Here is an 18,797-nt window from a genome sequence, read left to right as displayed (position 1 = left end):
AAGAGCAGGGACTAAATAGGGAGAAACTAATCAGGTGCAGCTGGAAGTAAGCAGGTGTAAAGGATAGCGTAATCAGGGTAAGGGAGAGAAAACAGAGTGAGGGGAGTGAGAAAGTAGGTGCAGCCGGGCAAACCTGACACCTCCTGCATTAGCTTGCCCTCTGTGTGTGTTTATGACCAGTGTGCTCCAGAACTCCAAAACATTTTGATAAAAAAATATATATCTGCAAATGTAGTTACAGCACATTCAGCCACATTCTGGTGAAAATATTACTTTTGAGCATATGATGGATTGTTGAGTATTAGGATTTCTTACAGAAGTAATTTAAGAAGACAGTTCTGTGGATGTTTCACTGTTAGTCACTCATTCCCAGTGGACCTCCCAGTCCACCAGGTATTGGTAACCCCGGGGCGAACATCCAGGATCTGGAAGACGGTGTAGGCCGGACCACCATCCACCTCCAGGGCAGGCGGAGGCGAAGCCAGAGGAGGACAGAGGGGACTGGAGGACATGGGCTTAATCTGTGACAGAAGGAAAATGGGGTGAATACGAAGTGAGTCTGGCAGTGCGAGTTTAACAGCAGGGGGATGAATGATGTCCTGGATGGTGAAGGGCCCCAGGAACTGGGGAGACAACTTGGGGCTAACCCCCTTGATGGGTATATGTGCAGCCGAAAGCCATACCTGTTGCCCAACCTGGTAAGTAGGCGCATCTCAGCAGCGGGGATCAGTGAGGCGTTTATTTTGTTCCGCCGTTCACAGCAGTGTGGCCCTGGTCTCTGCCCAGACCTCGTGACAGCGGGTAATATGGGCTTGGACAGGTGGGGCAGCGATGTCAGTTTCGGCAGCTGCTAGAAGAGGGGATTGATAACCAAGAGAGGCCTGGAAGAGAGAGAGTCCGGTGGCGGTACTAGAGAGGGTGTTGTGGGTATATTCCATCCAAGGCAACAATAGGCTCCAGTCCTCTGGGGAGGAACTGGTAACACAACAGAGGGTGTTTTTCAGCTCTTGGTTCAACCGTTTGATCTGGCCATTGGTTTGAGAGTGGTAACCAGAGGATAGACTGGGATGTGCCCCGATGGCAGTGCAGAAAGCTGACCAGACATGCGAAGTGAATTGGGGACCATGGTCTGAAACAATGTTGAGGGGGATACCGTGGATGCGAAAAACATGTTGAACCAAGAGCTGGGTGGTCTCAAAAACGGTGGGGAGTTGAGGCAGTGCGAGGAAGTGAGCAGCTTTAGAAAAACGGTCGATGATGGTCAGTATGACTGTGTTGTCAGCAGCCGAAGGAGACCCGCGGGTGACTGATGGAGGGGTTTGGACTGCGCGCAGGGGTCACAGGCAGCTACGTACTCCCTGGCATCTTTTTCTGGGGTGGGCCTCCAGAAATAACATTTCCGGAGTGTTATGGTCCTTTGTACCCCCGGATGGCATGCATGGGCCCAGTCAAGGGTCTGGGCCCTAACAGCTGCCATGGAATGCCACGGAAGGGGAGTGGAAGACGCACTTCTCCACTTTAACGTACAGGCGGTTTTCCAGGAGTCGAAGCAGGACCTGACAGACATGTTGGATGTGGTCTGTAAGGGAGGAAGAGTAAATGAGTGTGTCATCAAGATAAACAAAGACAAAACTGGCTAGGAAGTCACAGAGGATGGCATTGATTAACCCCAGGAAAACCGCCAGGGCATTGGTGAGGCCAAAAGGCATCACCAGATATTCAAAGCGCCCAAGTGGGGTCTTGAAGGCAGTCTTCTGCTTGTCGCCCTTTCAGATACGTACTAGGTGGTAGGCATTCCTTTGTGAAGACTGCTGTGCCCTGGAGAGAGTCGAAAGCAGAGGAGAGAAGAGGTAATGGGTATTTGTTTTTAATGGTAATAGCATTTAGACCACGGTAATCAATGCAAGGCTACCATCCTTCTTCCCCACAAAAAAAAAACCCTGCACCCAGGGGTGAGGAAGAAGGATGAATCATACCTGCATGTCGGGCAGTTTCGATGTACTCCTCCAGAGTCTGTCGTTCAGGTTTGGAGATGTGGAAGAGCCGACTGTTGGGCAAGGTGGCTCCCGGGTACAGGTCAATAGCACGGTCATATGGCCTATGAGGAGGAACAGAGTCAATGGCAAGGTGCTTGCTAAACACCTGTTGCAGGTCACGATAGTCCAGGGGGATGAAAGACAGATCAGGTGGCTCAGAAGTTGGAGAGGCAGGAGAAGTGGTCAGTTGTCCAGCCAGGAGACAGGTGGATGCACAGTTGGGACTCCATTGTGATGGTGCCGGTGGTCCAGTCCAAAGTGGGAATATGTTGGACCAGCCAGGAGTGACCCAAGGCTACTGGTGTATCCAGGATGGAGATGATGTTGAATCTGATGTCCTCATGGTGGTTGCCGGCAACAGTGAGGCGAAGATGTGGAGTCCGATGAGTAATGTGGGCTAGCAGCCGGCCGTCAATAGCCTGGGTCTCTATGACGTGGGGTAGTGGCTCAGGGGTAAGGCCCAGCTGCTCTAACACAACAGGGTCCATGATGTTGCCTCTGGCTCCAGAATCAATGAGTGACTGGTGGGAGTTCATCTGGCCGGCTGTTTCCAGGAGCACGGGGAGAGAGCAGCTGGTGGAGGTAGAGGATCGGCCCGTCAATGTCCCCACTTTCACTGGCGGGCTTGCTCTTTTGGCCGCACCGGGTAGGCGGCGATGAGATGGTTGAGGGCTCCACAGTATAAGCAGGACCCGGTGCGTATCCGGCGGGCCCGTTCTTCGGTTGTCAATCCAGATAGCCAAGTCTACTAGGGATTGGAGGTCAGGGGGCTCATCCTTGGTGCTTAGTTCAGCTTTAATATTGTCATTTAGGCCGTGCCAGAATGCAGTGTGGAGTGCCTGGTCCTCCCAGCTGGCCTCCATATCCAAAACCCGGAAGTCAATGGCATAATCCATAGCACGACATGTCCCCTGACGTATAGTCATATGCTCCCTAGCAGCTTGGCTCTGATGAGCGGGTGGTGTGAATGCTGACCATAGATCATCCAAGAACTCCCCAATGGTGGCACCGAACAACAGTCCTCGAGCGTCCACAGCTTCAGCCCAGGTGAGAGCCTTCCCTCGTAGATGATTGATCACGTAGTTCATTTTTACTCTGTCAGAGCGGAAAGTCCGGGGCTGCTGACCAAACACCCGGTGGCACTGCACCAAAAACCCCTTGCATTTATCGGTGCTGCCATCAAATGTGTCTGGCTCAAGATTTGGAGGATCCCGGCGGGGGCTGGGAGAACGGGCAGTGGCACTGCAGGAACGTGGAGGATATGCCAGGGGTGTCAACAGAGAGGTCTGTGGATCCAAGACGGCAGTAAGTCTGGCTACCTGTTGTGTAAGGTTAGTGATAATGTCCTGTTGTTGCTTCAGTGCCTGAGCCATACTCTCCAGCTGCGCACCAAGTTGGGCGCAAGCTGGAGAGCTGCTTGCACCGGAGTCAGCAGGGTCAGACATGGTCAGTTCGTTCTGTTAGAGTCACTCACTTGTTGGAGGGTGAGTGAAGGTAGAATCACTTGCTCACAGGAGGGTGAGTGAGTGAAAAAGCAAACCCAGATAGCTGACTTCAGTGCAAGCAGAATTTATTTTGTGCTGTACAATATATATAAGTGACATGATAAGGAAACAACTAGGAAATGTAGGACTGGGTGTTGATCAGCTAGCAGAGAATAACAGATGACGGATGGATATGATGAGATAGGCTGAGCTACGGACGCTAGGGTCACTCCCGGTCTGGCCGGTGGGTGGTAGATGGGATCTGATGACTGTGTACCGACCTGGCTGGTGGAGGCTGGAAGGGTGGAGTAATGGTCCGGAGCAGAATAGTCCATGAAGGATGGTCAAGGAACAAGGCAGGGTAGACAGACTGAAAGAACAAAAACCAATGGTAACACGACTATGAGAAGGAGTAGGAGAATGCCGCTGGTTGTCGGCCTGAAAACACGACAAACTGGCAAGGGAGTGGAAAGTGAATTGGGTATAAATAAGGTGAAAGACTGAGTGAAAACAGCCGGTGTCAGTTAGGGAAACGAGTGTCAGCTGTGCAAGGTGATGTGATCAGGGACCGAAAAACAAAGAGAGGGAGGTGAGAGAGGCAGGTGCAGCTGAGCAAACCTGACATTCACTGCAATAAAAATTTGCCACTACTGGAATCCATTGCAACAGACAAAAATTCATGTGGACCATAGTCTGTTTTACATGAAGGATTAAACTTGAAGCAGCCACCATTCGTGCTGTGAGGTCTGTTTTTGATGTTGTATCATATTAGTTCTTCCCATATGTTATGAAAAGGTATGTTCTTGTGAAAGGCATCTACACATTAATGTCTTGTTTAATGTTATTTATGGTCTTTTACCATAAATAGGTCTGTGATTATTGTAGGACATTAGTTGTTCAGCTCAAGGAATGTCTGTTGATTAGTGAGACCACTGCATATAGAGATGTTTCAGTAGTTGTGTAGATTTAGAAGCTTTAATTACAGTCAGCAATCTTTGACACACTGCACTGCAAAAGCGCCATATACAATAGGTTACAGATTTAATGTCTAATTGGGTGAGTAAAACAGGCATATTCAAAGCCAAACATGTGTCTTTTTTTATTTCAGTCTTAGTGTTAATATAACCCCTTATTATACATAGAAAAACAACTTGTACCATAGAATAGAAGTCTTAGTATTCTGTTCACTTTGTTTGCCATCTATAATCTAACATCTATAGAAACCCTGGACACCAAAGTGAAAAGCAGAATCTGACTGTCCTCTTTGGTTTCAAGCCTGTTTCACTTTTCTGATATTGCTTGTTGCCATTCCTTACAGCCATTATCACCTCCAGTGTCTTCACTGGTTTCCTCTTCTCGTGTGCTTTTCTGTACATGGAACCACACCCACCAGTGATACTTCAGGTCCTGCAGTTTACATATAAACTGATCAGACATAACATTATGACCACCTGCCTAATATTGTGTAGGGTCCCACTTTTGCTGCCAAAACAGCCCTGACCCACTGAGGCATGGACTGCACAAGACTTCTGAAGGTGTTCTCTGGTATCTGACACCAAAACATCATCAAGATCTGGAGAATTTGGAGGTCAAGTCAACACCTTGAACTCGTTGTGCTCCTCAAACCATTCCTGAACCATTTTTGCGGTGTGGCAGGACATGTTATTCTGCCACACCATTAGGGAACACCGTTGTCAGGAAAGGGTGTACTTGGTCTGCAACAATGTTTAGGTAGGTGGTACATGTCAAAATAATGTCCACATGAATGCCAGGACCCAAGGTTTCCCAGGAGAACATTGTCCAGAGCATCACACCGCCTCCGCTGACTCGCCTTCTTCCAATAGTGCATCCTGGTGCCATCTCTTCCCCAGGCAAGCAGGGCACATGCACTTGTGCATTCACATGATGTAAAAGAAAGCATGATTCATCAGACCAGGCCACTTTCTTCATTTGCCCCCTGGTTCAGTTCTGATGCTCAAATGCCTATTGTAGGTGATTTTGGCAGTGAACAGGGGTCAGCATGGGCACTCTGCCAGGTCTGCAGCTATGCAGCCACATATGCAGTTTGTGGCGATGCACTGTGGTCTGACACCTTTCTGTCCAAACCAGTATAAGTTTTCCAGTAATCTGTGCTACAGTAGCTCTTCTGTGGCATTGGACAGCGGGCTAGCCTTCACTCTCCAGGCACATTAATGAGCCTTGGGCATCCATGACCCTGTTGCTAGTTCACCATTTGTCTTTTCTTAGACCAGTTTTGCTAGGTACTAACCACTGCAGACTGGGATCACCCAACAAGACCTGCAGTTTTGGAGATGCTCTCACCCAGTCGTTTAAAATCATAATTTGGCCTTTGTCACAGTCACTCAGATCTTTATGCTTGCCCATTTTTTGTACATAAACTTTGAGCACTGAATGTTCACTTGCTGCCTAATATACCCCACGCACTGACAGGTTATTCACTTCACCTGTGGGTGGTCATAATGTTATGGCCAATCGATGTAAAGTACATCACTGCAGCAAGGTCAGATATTTAACTACTGGAGGTCAGCATGAATACATTATAAATATTAACATTAAGAAATTGTACAGTAAAGTTTGAACAATACATACAGTATGGTCCACTTTAACTTTTAAGACCATCAATAAGGTACCCTTAAGCAAGACACTCAACTCCAGAACAACTCCTGTAAAGCAGTTCCAGTGGGGCCAGTTGAGGTTATGTATCAAGCAGCCTGTGTCAAAGAGAGAACGTGTAAATGATATCCAGGCTGTTTCTTTTAGCTCCAAAGCCAGAGGGAGCAGGTGATAAACCTGAAAAGAGCAACAGCACTCTAACACAACACAGAGGTGGATATTGTACAGAAGTTAAAGTTCAAAGAGGCCATTGCTACATTCCCAAAAGCTTCCCAGCAGTTAATAATGGAATTTAATAGCTAAAGGCATATAAGATTGGCAAATAGGTTTAGGCAGCTAAATTCAATTCGTTCAGACTATTGGTTAAATGCTAGCTCTGTAATCTGAAAAAAAAAAACATGCACAGACATGTAGATCTGTAATGTTTAAATTTGTGTCCTGCATAGATTGAAGTGTTGGTAGGGACCTGAGTGGTGTCAACTTCCAAGAACTCTTTGCTTAATGATAAATCTACATTTATTCTACCGGACATCTGTTGCTCAGAGATCAGTGGCAAGAGACTCGATGTTAGATCCATCAAAGCAGTTAGACAGTCAGTTGCATTAGCTTCACCTTGCTGAACTTCTGTATTGGTTTTTGTTACCACCAGACACAGCAGTCCGTATAGACTCACCTCACCCTGCTGCACATAGGGGTTGGATAGGGCTTAGTAGCATCAATCACTATGCTGAGGCTGTTACCAGAGTAACCCCAGGGCACGACAAAAGTGTTACAGCTCAAAAAAATAAAACTTTTATGCCTCAGTGGTATTGTTAGATACTGTACATAGTAGACTGAAACTATTAAGATGCAGTGGTTTAAAAGTGTTTTTATAGAGAATAAATATAACAAAAACATCTATTTGCACCTAAAGAGCTTCCATCTTATTTTGCACTGTAAATTTTTTTAGTGACTGGCAGGATATAAAGAAAATATGGATTTGTCTGTGAGGCTAGAAAACTGGGCTTGTGGCCAGAATTTCAGAAGCTAATGAGAAACGCTCTCCCCTCTTTCGACACTACTGAGGTGTGAGTGTGTGTAATTATGAGTGTTATGCAAGTTGCTGGCCAAAAGGTGCATAACTTCTCCGGATAAATAAAGGTTGCTGTCATTTGTGCACCTGGTTTTCTGATGAAATGTCAAATTAAAGGCAGCGATACACAAAACAGCATGTTTGCCAACTCTGATGAGCAGCAAGTTTTTTTCCCCACTGGTGCTAAGCAACAACTCATTAGTTATTTCAAGTATTTTGCCTTAGATAGGTAGTTCTGCCTATATGCATTTTGCTCAAAACATGGCCTATTGGATCAGCACCGTTTGTATGCTCATGAAATCAGTGCTGTATTGCCTCAAAACAACCAGCCAAAGATGTTAGAGTGAGTAATGTTTGGTCATAAAATGAAGTCAGAGATTTGAATTTTTGGACTGAGCTGGGAAGAACTGGACTTTGCCTCAGTAGAATGCTGCAGCAGAAGATGTGCTGCATTAATCTGCTTTACAGTATCAAAAACAGAGTTCCAAACACATATTGTCTTTTTTTTCTCCACATCCACAGACATCCTTACAGAGACAGCTCTGTTAGTCAGGGACTAAAATGAGATGAGTTTAATTGTTAGTCCAAAATCATGATCAGCTGCTTGGTTGGACCCCATGGCATGGAGAAAAAGCTGACTAACCCTCCTATTGGGGTTGTTGCATGTGCTCACCACCTGACTTGCATACAAACTGCCTTATAGCCTTCTATAACTGAACTGGATTTCATTAGATTTTTTAACATTACAATAGGAAGGAAATTCCATCCATTATCTATACTGCTTATCTTGAAGAGGGTCACGGGAGGGCTGGAGCTAATTCCAGCTGACACTGGGCAGGAGGTGGGGTATACCCTGGACAGGTCACCAGTCTATCACAGTGCTGACACTAAGAGACAGACAACCACACACACCCAAACAGGCAGTTTAGCCACCAGTCAACCTAGGCTGCATGTCTTTGGTCTGTGGGAGGAAGCCAAAGTACCTGAAGAGAACTCATGCAAGCACAGGGAGAACATGCAAACTCCACACAGAAAGGCATTGGGTCGGTCTGGGCTTAAACCCAGAACCTTCTTGCTCTGAGGCAACAACCACCACACCATCATGGCACCCAGGAAGGAAATTGTTACAGAAATATAGGGAGGGGAGAGAAGAGTGGTTCCACTGCGTCATTGTTTTGATGAAAAACAGAAACTGAATGTCATAATCAATGACCCTTTAGTTTCTCTGTTCTTTTTTCATTAGCTCATTATGCTAATGAGACTTTACATAAAAGTTCTCTATAGATTGCACATTTGTGTGTCAGAAAAAGGGAATGAGTGACTGTGTGTGTATGCATGCACATGTAGCATACACACAAGCAGTCAGGATGAATTCAAATTTTGTACACTATTCATTTTTGTTTCTTCACCATTTGATGAACTTAAGCCATTAGTTTGCAGCAAGTAATTATGCTGCAGGTAGAGATAAGCCACACGGGTTTATAAAACGGCTACAAAAACACTACAGACACACACTAGAAAGTGTCTACCTCATGGCCATAAATATTGGCACCCCTGGATTTCTGTCAGATAACACCACTTCTCCAAGAAATTTGCTGAAATCACAATGGTATTCTCATGTTTATTTCTTTTGTTTGCATTGGAACAACACATAAAGGCAGAGAAAAAAGCCAAAATTGATACATGTTCTCCTCCGTATTCCTGTATTTCATTACCCTGGAAACTGATCAAACAAGATGAACCAAATGTCTTTGACTTGTTTGAGTTAATTGAAACTTACTGTCTGAGGTCAGAGATGTGAGTCCAAGATGTGTATTCTAATGCAGTAAAGTCACAAGGAGAGGGGGTTTGGGGTGTCTGGAGACAGGATCTGGGATATCCACCTGAGAGATAGTCCAGTGAGGAGTTTGCATGTGGCAGTCTTCTGGCTGGCTCTCAATGCCTAGAATCAAAGTGTAATATATTGTGAATATTTTGAGTCCCTCAAAATAAAACAAATTGCCTTACAAACTGTCTACTTTGGACTTGTGGACACATCTAACCACTTCTTCTTCTTCCTTCCTCAGGTTTAGAAAAAGTTGGTCGTGATTCCAGCTATGAACAAGAAGGGAAGGTTCAGTTTGTGATGGATGCAGTGTATGCTATGGCTCATGCACTGCATCGCATGCACCGGGAGCTCTGCTATGGATACCCAGGCCTCTGCCCGCGCATGGCCAATAACATTGATGGCAAAGAGCTTCTTAGCCACATTCGTGCTGTCAACTTCAATGGTGAGCTATTCAATACATTGTCTTTTGGTGAATAGTGTAGAGGATGTTTCCTACAGTTTATGGATTTTAAATCTAATACCTCGTAATAAGGGCACCGGGCTGATATGCGAGTCATGCAAATGATGAATTTATTAATCTAAATTATTATCATTTTTTAGTATGTATTATTAATCTTAATTATTAATCCTGTCTCAATACGAAAGTTATGAATTCTCAGTTAGGTGACTTATTTACCGAGACTAAAAGAGCTCTAATCTAATTGAATTTATTTGCATATGTACAGGGAGGGAAAAGGGGAATTGGGTTTTTTTAATTGGACCAGATGAGAAAGATGAACAAAAAGGTGCCTAATAGATCAGTGGAGGCATGACTGAATATGCTATTGGTTAGCAGTGGTGGAAAATTAGTTAAAATTACAACTATGAGATATCAACTTAACCACATAGGATTTATCTGATATCAGTGGCCAAGTAGAGAAAAATCTGTAGTTGAACCCTTTCTGGGTCAAAGAGTGGAGACTCGTGGCAGTCCAAAGTTCCAGGACTCCTCTGGACTGCATCCTTCGTCATTAAACCAGTTTTCTCCGTGTGTTTGGTGAAGCTGCTTCCCCTGGCTGTGCTGTGCTGTGCTGTGTTGTGCTGTGCTGTACTGCTGCGTTTTTTTTTTTTTCAAAGCACATGGCATTTTGGAGATGTCTCAAAGGAAACCAAGTTCAAACAACTCTGACTACTGCAGGATCATTCTGATGGCGTCTTTAGAGTTTAACAAATGATTCAGCTTAAATAAAACTTATTTTAGACTTTGTTTATAAACATTGGCTGAAAGATATTCACATCTAGTGTGCTGAAACTTGGCTTGGTGTCATGTGTGCCTATTTATAAACACGAAAGGAATAAAAAAACCTCAAAATACATTACTGAGAAAACACTTCTTGTAGTTATGCGAGCATACAATTTAGATTTAAAGAAGTAAGACAAAAACAGAAAAATGCAGACAACAGACACAGATGGATCACACACTTTTGGTTCAAACTTCATTCTGCACAAAGGGATGTGGGCTTGCCTAGTTTAATTTGCAGGTTTGAGCAGAAGGCTTCGTCTGATTTGCTGGGAGTCTGCAAGCTGGAGTCCTCTGACTGGCTGAGACTCTGTTGTTATGATGTTTAGTTCTTTTGGAAGCACACTGTGGGAATGTTCATGCCCCATCTCTGGGTGAGACAGTTGGTTTGGATTTTTGGAGAGAATTAGTAATTTAGTTTTAAGATGATTTTATACAGTTATAACTGGCATGGGAACTACATTTTATGCGACTGTAATGTAGGATTAATCACATTTAAACATAAAGTCCAAATAACACATATTCTAACATGAAACATTTATACATTTTGTGGAGAAGGTTAACTTTGAATAAAAAGAACAAAAGCAAACAATTATTATCACACTTAATCATAAAATTGAAAAATCATAAACAATTTCCTAAACTGGTGTTTAGCAGTACTTTCAAAGAATTTGATAAGATTAATACAGTAACTTGTTTGTAAAGACTGCTTTATAAGAGATGTAGTATCCAATTTTGGTCACAATATGTTGATAGTGGTCAATCTAAGAGTAGCTAATGACATGCTGGTCTTTCCACTCAATGGAGACTGAGCAGGTCTTAATGCTCAGATCGAATTTTTTGCCGAAATCCGATTTTTTTGCGCTGTTCACACTGTCATTTAAATGCGACTGCCATCTGTCTCATGTGTGAACAGTATACGGCCCTGAGGTGACCCGCTTGCGCAGAAGAGGACGTGACGTCAGACGCAGCATACTGTGTTTGCGAAAATAAAAATGGATGCGGCTACCCACATGCTATCATGTGGGTAGCGATGTACCAGTTAATGTACAATCGAAATAAAGAAATAATAAGAAGAAGAATATCAAGAAGAAGGAGAGCACAAATATTGCTTATGGCCTTGCCTTCTCCAGCGCAGAATTGTGACGTCTGTCGCATTTCAATGACATAAAAATTGCATGAAATGCGACCTGGCCGTTCAGACTGAAGTCGCATTGCAAAACATCGGATATGTATCCAATTTAGGACCACATATGAAAGTGGCCTGGGCCGGATTTGAAAAAATCGGATTTGTGCTATTCATACTGTCATAGGGAAATCGGATATGGGTCACATTTGGGCAAAAAGATCGGATTTGAGCTACTTCAGCCTGCAGTGTGAATGTAGTCTTAAACACTGCAGAAAATCAGGAAGCTTTTAACCACACATAATAGAAATATTTCATGGACAGTCTACACGCTTTGGTTCACATTATGTATGTTTTCAAGTCAAATATAATATTTTCACTGTTAGAAGAGAAAGATGATTGGAGGAGTCTTCTTCTGCCTCCGTCCCTGCCTGTTCCCCAGCTGCAGCCACCGGTTCCTGAGTCGCCACTACCTTCGCCAGCCACTGGACCATGGCAGTACCTCGTCCCCTCAAGCTGCAGTCACAGGTGTAGACGGTGACCAGCACAGTCAGTCCCAGCACCCCAGTCCGCCAATGGTGATGTCCCCTCTGGCACAGCTACATGTCTGTGCCAACAAAGAGGCTAGCACTGGGGAGCCTGAACCTGTTCCCGAGTGGGTCGGCTGGAACGCTGACGTTGCCTCCGAGTCTGTTCTCGAGCAGGTCGGCTGGACCACTATCGCCGCCTCTGAGTCTGTTCTCAAGCAGGTCGGCTAGACCGCTGTCGCCGTCTCCGAGTTTGCTCTCGAGCAGGTCAGCTGGAATCCCGACACTGCCTCGGCAAAATTAGGCAGTGCGGGCATCCCCACTGAGTTGTGGTTTTTTGGTGTGTGCCGATGAAGGTGTCCCCGCTGAGTCCTCATTTACTCAGTTCACCAACAGTAGCATCCCCGCCAAGGCTCCGAATACTCAGTCTGCTGACAAGAACGCACCTGCCGAAGCCTCTGCCCCTGACTTCGAGCAGGTCGGCTAGTATGCCAATGGTGCCTCTATTCCTGCTCCTGAGCAGGTTAGCTGGACCTCCGACACCACCTCTGAGCCTGCTCCTCAGTGGGTCCGCTCAACTGCCAACACTGCCTTCGAGCCAGTTTCCAAGCAGGTCGGCTGGACCGCTCTTATTTTTGTCTCATTTCCTGTTTCCTGCCTCCTCACTGACTCCTGCTACTTGTTTTCTCAGCTCCCCAACCTTTATATACTTCTCCCTTCTCCTCAGTTAATTGCAGGCTCACTCCATACTCATGTGTGTACTGTTCCATGGACAAGTCTGTGACTGATCTCTGTGTCTGCTCCTCCACTATACTCCGTCTGCGTGACCCTCTGTGATTCCCCAAGTATCCTGTATCCTGTCTCCCGTCACCTGCTCTCCACTCGCCACCTCAAGGACCTCTCCCTGGGACTCCTGACACCTGCTCACCAGCATCCTGCACATTTTGGGCTTTCCTTTTATCTCTGTGAGTTTTGTTATTGTGTGTTCTCCCTGCCTTGTCTTGGAGATGTCCTGAGTCTATCTTTGTTTCTCCAGGTGACAGGTTGTTTTCAGTTTGTGTTGAGTACTTTTGGTTAATAAATTAGATAAACCTTACCCATGTGTCCATGTCTTTGCTTTGGGGCCAACTTAGTACCACACCCTGACATAGCCTAAGAATTGATGTATTTACTGTTGTTTCTTTATTTGTCTCTCCTATGAAATCATGAGATATGAGTCCTACTTAATATACTGTTTATGTCAAGATTATGGTGAGAAGGAACCAATCGGTCTGATAATTACATTCCCAGCTTTCTTCTTTAATTTATGAAAGTTAAGAAGGTTTTCTAAGCCCTTGGGGCATGCCTGAGGCAGTAAAGTAAAACTCAGGACTCCTCTTTGTCTGGGGCAGAAGGCACTTTTAAAACAAGATGCAGAACCTCTTGTAACATCTAACAAATTTTCCAATTGCCAAAACTTTTCCTTTCGTTGTCTGCCACTTCAGGGCATGGTCCTTCGATTCTGTTCTGATTCTCCAAATTACTTGGGTGCAACCTTTCTCAAATTTCCCTTTTCTTTCATTTTTCCTCACAAGTTAAGCCATGTGATTTTTAAAAAAAATTTGTAGTATTTTTAGACTATTGATAATTAGCATCCCAGCTCCATATTAATGTTTCCAGCACAACAACTTGCTGAATTGGCATCAGAGACCCAGCTGCGTCATTGGCTGTTTGTGAACAGGCCTGCTCAAAACAAATCAAACCATTTCAAGCTCTGATTCTCAAGCAGGCCTGCCAGGCAGTCCCGAAGACAGGGACTCTTCAGGACAGGCCTTCTGAAGAGACTCCAGAACTCAGACTGAGCTGAGCCAACCAAACCTCCAGGGGACCAGTCCATCCTCAGCTGTGGTCCGACTGACTCAAGAACAGTCAAGACCAGTCCACTCCACTAAGCCAAGCTAATGTTGTTTAATCTTTGATTCTGACAAAATCCCAATTTTCCAAAATCCTCTCTTTTTGTAGTTACAAATTTTTAACATAATTAATAACCCATACTTTCCATCTCACCATAATCATCAGGATAATTTTGGGGGTCAAGTTAATCAAACCATTCAATATTAATCCAATCATTTTATTCTCTGTTCTATCTTATCATTTACTTGCCGGTTCAACTGCATTCAGTAGCCATTTGATTATTATTTTTTGATTATTCTTATTAATAGAAAGCATAAAATTAAGCTCTGCTCTCTCTTTATTCCTTCTAAGTGTAAGGGCAAGATCACTGTTTTGACAAGAATGCAGCCTTCGGGCTTGAGGTTAATAATTTGGTTGATAATCTGATTATGAATGATTGATTGTTAACCATAAAACATTAAACATCTTGGTTGTTCCACTGTTAACGGAACTGGTTCTCTGAAGTAATCATTTTATCTACCAAACTGAGACAGATCCACTACAATAGTGTCTCGTTGTAGATAAAGAGGTTAGATAAAAGGGAGTAGACGGTGTTATACCCCAGTTCTTTTATTGGACAGATCTGAGTAAGGAAGGAGTCTGTCTTTCTTGATTTTAGTGCTGGTTTATTTAAAAAATATATATTAATAAAGATTACAGAACACAATCCGGGTCGTTCCTTCCTCCAGAAACACACACACTCTGGCTGCTGGAGACAGGAGATCCCGGAAACACAGAGCCTAATACATTTATCAGTTTTTGGGCTAACCCCTTACACAGATGAAGTCCGTCCAGCAGACTCCATCTCTTATCTAGAGCCCCACAGGCTTGGAGCAGCTGCATATCACCTAGTCATAACAAAATGAGGTACAGTAGCTCAATGTGTGTGGATGTTATGTGGTGCGTAACTAAAACAATTATTCAGACATTAATCTAACACTAGATTAATACAAGAAAACAATTGGTGTCACGGTTACTGCTAACCTTAAAACAGAGTAGACTAGAGCAGACTTTGAATCTTACTAAACTACATTAGATAGATAGATAGATAGATAGAAATACTTTATTAATCCCAATCTGGGAAAAGCAGCAGAGCTTTGTGTTTGTAATGGGGTAGGGCGATGCCTTTCTGCTCCTCACTGCCAGGGAAATCAACTTTGGTTATTGATTATACTTATTCTGAGTTCCTCAGCATAAAGCGTGTTTTCCAGATGGTTCCCTGGCCTTGTGGATGCTACAATAGATTTGAAACATACAGTAATGGTTTTACTAAGATGTTTTTCATTCAAGTGTTGATTTTTGATATATGTCGAAATGCAGAATGTCAGTGTGACGATTCGCTGTGGCGACCCCTGACGGGAAAAAAAGCTGAAAGTGACATTCATACTGTTAAAAACATTTGTGAGACATTTTGATTTAAAGCATTATGACATTCTTGATATGAACCTGTAGAAAGCCATATTTGCTGTGCAAAATCTACTAATCACATTGTGATTGTTCCACTTTTAGTTGAAATATAGTGGTTTAGTTTCTTTCAGCCTTATATGTCTGGGAGGACTGACATCAGCTGTAAGACACTGGTGAGCAAGGGTGAGATGATGAGAGATTAGAAAGTCAGATAGATGTTGATACTGTAGATAAACAGATGATCTTGGCTATGGAAAAATTAATTCTGCTTTGTAAGCTGTAATGTTAGCTGTGTCTAACTGCATGTCTGTGCAAGTGTGCGATGATGAGAGTGAGATGATGAGAGATTAGAAAGTCAGATAGATGTTGATACATGTTGACATTTGGCACGTGTCCTACACCGGATGCCCTTCCTGATGCAACCCTGACTCAAACCCAGGCCGCAGTGCCGAGAGCGCTGCGCCCTAATGACTAGTCTATCAGGGAACTGATGCTTTTAATGGTATAACAGAGCATATTATATTAATTTGCTAAAATGACTTGACCTTAAATTATTCAGGTCATATTTTCATGTGGCATTTCATCTTCAAAATCAGGTTAATCTTGCTGCTTTTCCAAACTTCTTATATGCTTATATTTTTCTTACTGTAGATGGTGATTTGGTCTTATGTCACTTCAAACCTGTAGTGCTCAGTTTTTCATTTCCTTTCTCTAAACCTCTTCCTCTGCCACTAACAAATTTAAAGACATTTACAAATTTCATCTTAAGTAATATCAGACACCTCATTTGAATATGCTCTTATTAATCCCCTTTTCCTCCAATGTGCATGTACCTGTTTCTCTGCCTGCTTTTTAATTTCCTGTGTTACTCTGTCAGATATTATGGGAATACATAATGCTTGATGGGTTACAGACTATGAAAACAAGAGATGCAGAATGAGAGTCATATTTTGAGGATCACAGAATTGTTTTATTTACTCTTAGTAAGAATGAAATTGTATGAATGTGTCTGTGTAGCAATATGTACAAAAGATGTACCAATTGTTGTCTCCTACTTTTCTGTCTCTGTCTGTTATCATTAGTCGTGTCAAAAATGCATTTACGGGCAGGCACTGGTTGCACAAACAGCAGGTTTGTGCTCAGGTGAGTTTCTATTATTGTTAGCCTAAAGGGTAGAGGAATTATTCCATAACAAAAAGGTCACAAACTTTATCCCCGATGAATCAACAAACTTTTCTCACTTTCTAAAAGTTTCCAAACATAAAATGTGCTATAACTGTTTTGATAGAATGTAAAAACTAGATTAAATAGAGCTAAAATTATATGAGAATACGAGCTTAATATTGAAGTTAGGTGCCTGCCATTGTGACTGTTTCAAAGCCCACCTTCAGATGGCTATGCAGAAAGTACTTTATAAAAGCATCACTCACAGACCTGAATTGTATGATAATGCATACAGTGCCTATAAAACGCATTCACTCTCTTGGACCCTTTTATTGATTTTAGAAAATCAACCATGGTCAATATAATTTGGCTTTTTTGACAAAAAATTACAAAAAACTCCTTGTCAAAGTGAAAACAGGTTTCTACAAAGTAATGTCAAATAAATATAAATATGTAATGGGAAATATGTGATTACATAAATATTCACACATTTTAAAATGACTGACCTAATTCAACAAAGCTCCAACCAATTGGTGCTAGTAGTCTCACAATTAGTGAAATGGGGATCACCAGAGTGCAGTGAATGTGTCTCAAGTGATTGTAACTTTAGATAATAATCATTATTCCTGGCTACCATTACACCACAAAGACAAAAAAAAAACACTCCAAGCAGCTCAGACAAAAGGTTATTGCCTGGGTTCTTCACTTGTCAACGATTTATGGGAGAGTGGCAAAGAGAAAGCCACTGTTGAAGAAAACTCATATTAAATCTGGACTAGAGTTTACCAAAAGGCATGTGGGTGACTCCATGGTCAAGTGGAAGAAAGTTCTTTGGTCTGATCACACCAAAATGGTGCTTGTTGGCCATCAGACAAGGCGATATGTTTGGAAAACACTAAACACTGCATATCACTGCAAACACACGGTGGTAGCAGCATTATGCTGTGGGGATGCTTCTCAGCAGTTGGCCCTGGAAGGCTTTTTATAGGTAGAGGGTAAAATGAATGCGGCAAAATATAGGAAAATTCTGGAGGGCCATCTTATTCAGTCTGCAAGAGAACTACGGCTTGGGAGAAGATTCATTTTCCAGCAAGACAATGACCTGAAGCACACAGCAAAAGCTACATAGAAATGGTTTAAAGACAACAAGGTGAGTGTTCTGGAGTGGCCGAGTCAAAGCCCAGACCTCAATTCAATAGAGAATTTGTGGCTGGAATTGAAAAGGACTGTTCAGGCCCAATTCCCACACACCCTGTCAGCGCTTTAGCAGTTTTGTAAAGGAGAATGGAGTGAAATTGCAGTGTCCAGATGTGCAAGCCTGACTGAGACCTTGCCACACAGATTCGGTGCTGTGATTGCAGCCAAAGGTGCATCTACTAAATACTGACTTGAAGGGGGTGAATATCTATGCAATAACCTATTTCCCATTACATATTTTTATTTAATTATAATAATCTAGCCACAGGGGTTGCAAGCCAGTCATTTCTGTGCCGGTCCCAAGCCCGGATAAATAGAGAGGGTTGCGTCAGGAAGGGCATCCAGCGTAAAAACATACTAAATTTAAATATGCGAATCATCAGTGTGAATTCCATACTGGATCAGTCGAGGCCTGGGTTAACAATGACCAGTGCTGTTGACCTACAGAGTGCTGGCGGAAGTCAGACTACTGTTGGTCAAAGAAGGAGAGAAGGTAGAAGGAGTTGTAGACAGAGAAAAGAGGAAAGGCAGCAGTATAGGTCTGAGAATAGGGACTCTTAATGTTGCAATGACAGGGAAAAGTAGAGAGCTGGCAGACATGATGCAGAGAAGGAAGGTAGATATACTGTGTGTGCAGGAGACCAGGTGGAAGGGTAGCAAAGTGCGTAGCATTGGAGGGGGATACAAACTGTTTTATTATGGTGTGGACAGGAAGAGAAATGGGGTAGGAGTGATCCTGAAGGAGGAGCTGGTGAGGAATGTTTTAGAGGTGAAAAGAGTGTCAGACAGGGTGATCAGTTTGAAGTTGGAAATTGAAGGGGTAATGTTGAATGTAGTCAGTGGTTATGCTCCACAAGTACGGTGTGAGTTAGAAGAGATGGAGAGATTCTGGAGTGAGTTAGATGAGGTGATGGAGAGTATTCCCAGAGGGGAGAGAGTGGTGATTGCAGCAGACTTCAGTGAGCATGTTGGTGAGGGGAACAAAGGTGATGAGGAGGTGATGGGCAGGTTTGATGTTAAGGGAAGGAACCTAGAAGGACAGATGGTGGCGGACTTTGCTAAGAGGATGGAAATGGCTGTAGTTAACACCTATTTCCAGAAGAGAGAGGAA

At 43.5% G+C, this 18,797-nt stretch overlaps 1 protein-coding gene across 5 annotated transcripts in view; it reads left to right on the top strand.

The window, feature by feature from the left end:
* grm8a (glutamate receptor, metabotropic 8a) overlaps positions 1-18,797 on the top strand; it is a 388,925-nt gene that overhangs the window by 285,085 nt on the left and 85,043 nt on the right. For 4 of the 5 annotated variants that reach the window (XM_020599497.1, XM_020599496.1, XM_020599495.1 and 1 more), the window contains one exon: positions 9,293-9,496. The exons of the other annotated variant lie outside the window; for it this stretch is intronic. In XM_020599497.1, coding sequence (XP_020455153.1) covers positions 9,293-9,496 — 204 coding nt within the window. The remainder of the gene's footprint in view (positions 1-9,292; positions 9,497-18,797) is intronic. 5 annotated transcript variants of the gene reach the window in all.

Source organism: Monopterus albus, unplaced genomic scaffold (assembly GCF_001952655.1).
Source record: "Monopterus albus unplaced genomic scaffold, M_albus_1.0 scaffold41.1, whole genome shotgun sequence".
Taxonomy (NCBI): domain Eukaryota; kingdom Metazoa; phylum Chordata; class Actinopteri; order Synbranchiformes; family Synbranchidae; genus Monopterus; species Monopterus albus.
The sequence above is the reverse complement of the archived record's forward strand: the minus strand, read 5'-3'. Positions and strand labels throughout refer to the sequence as shown.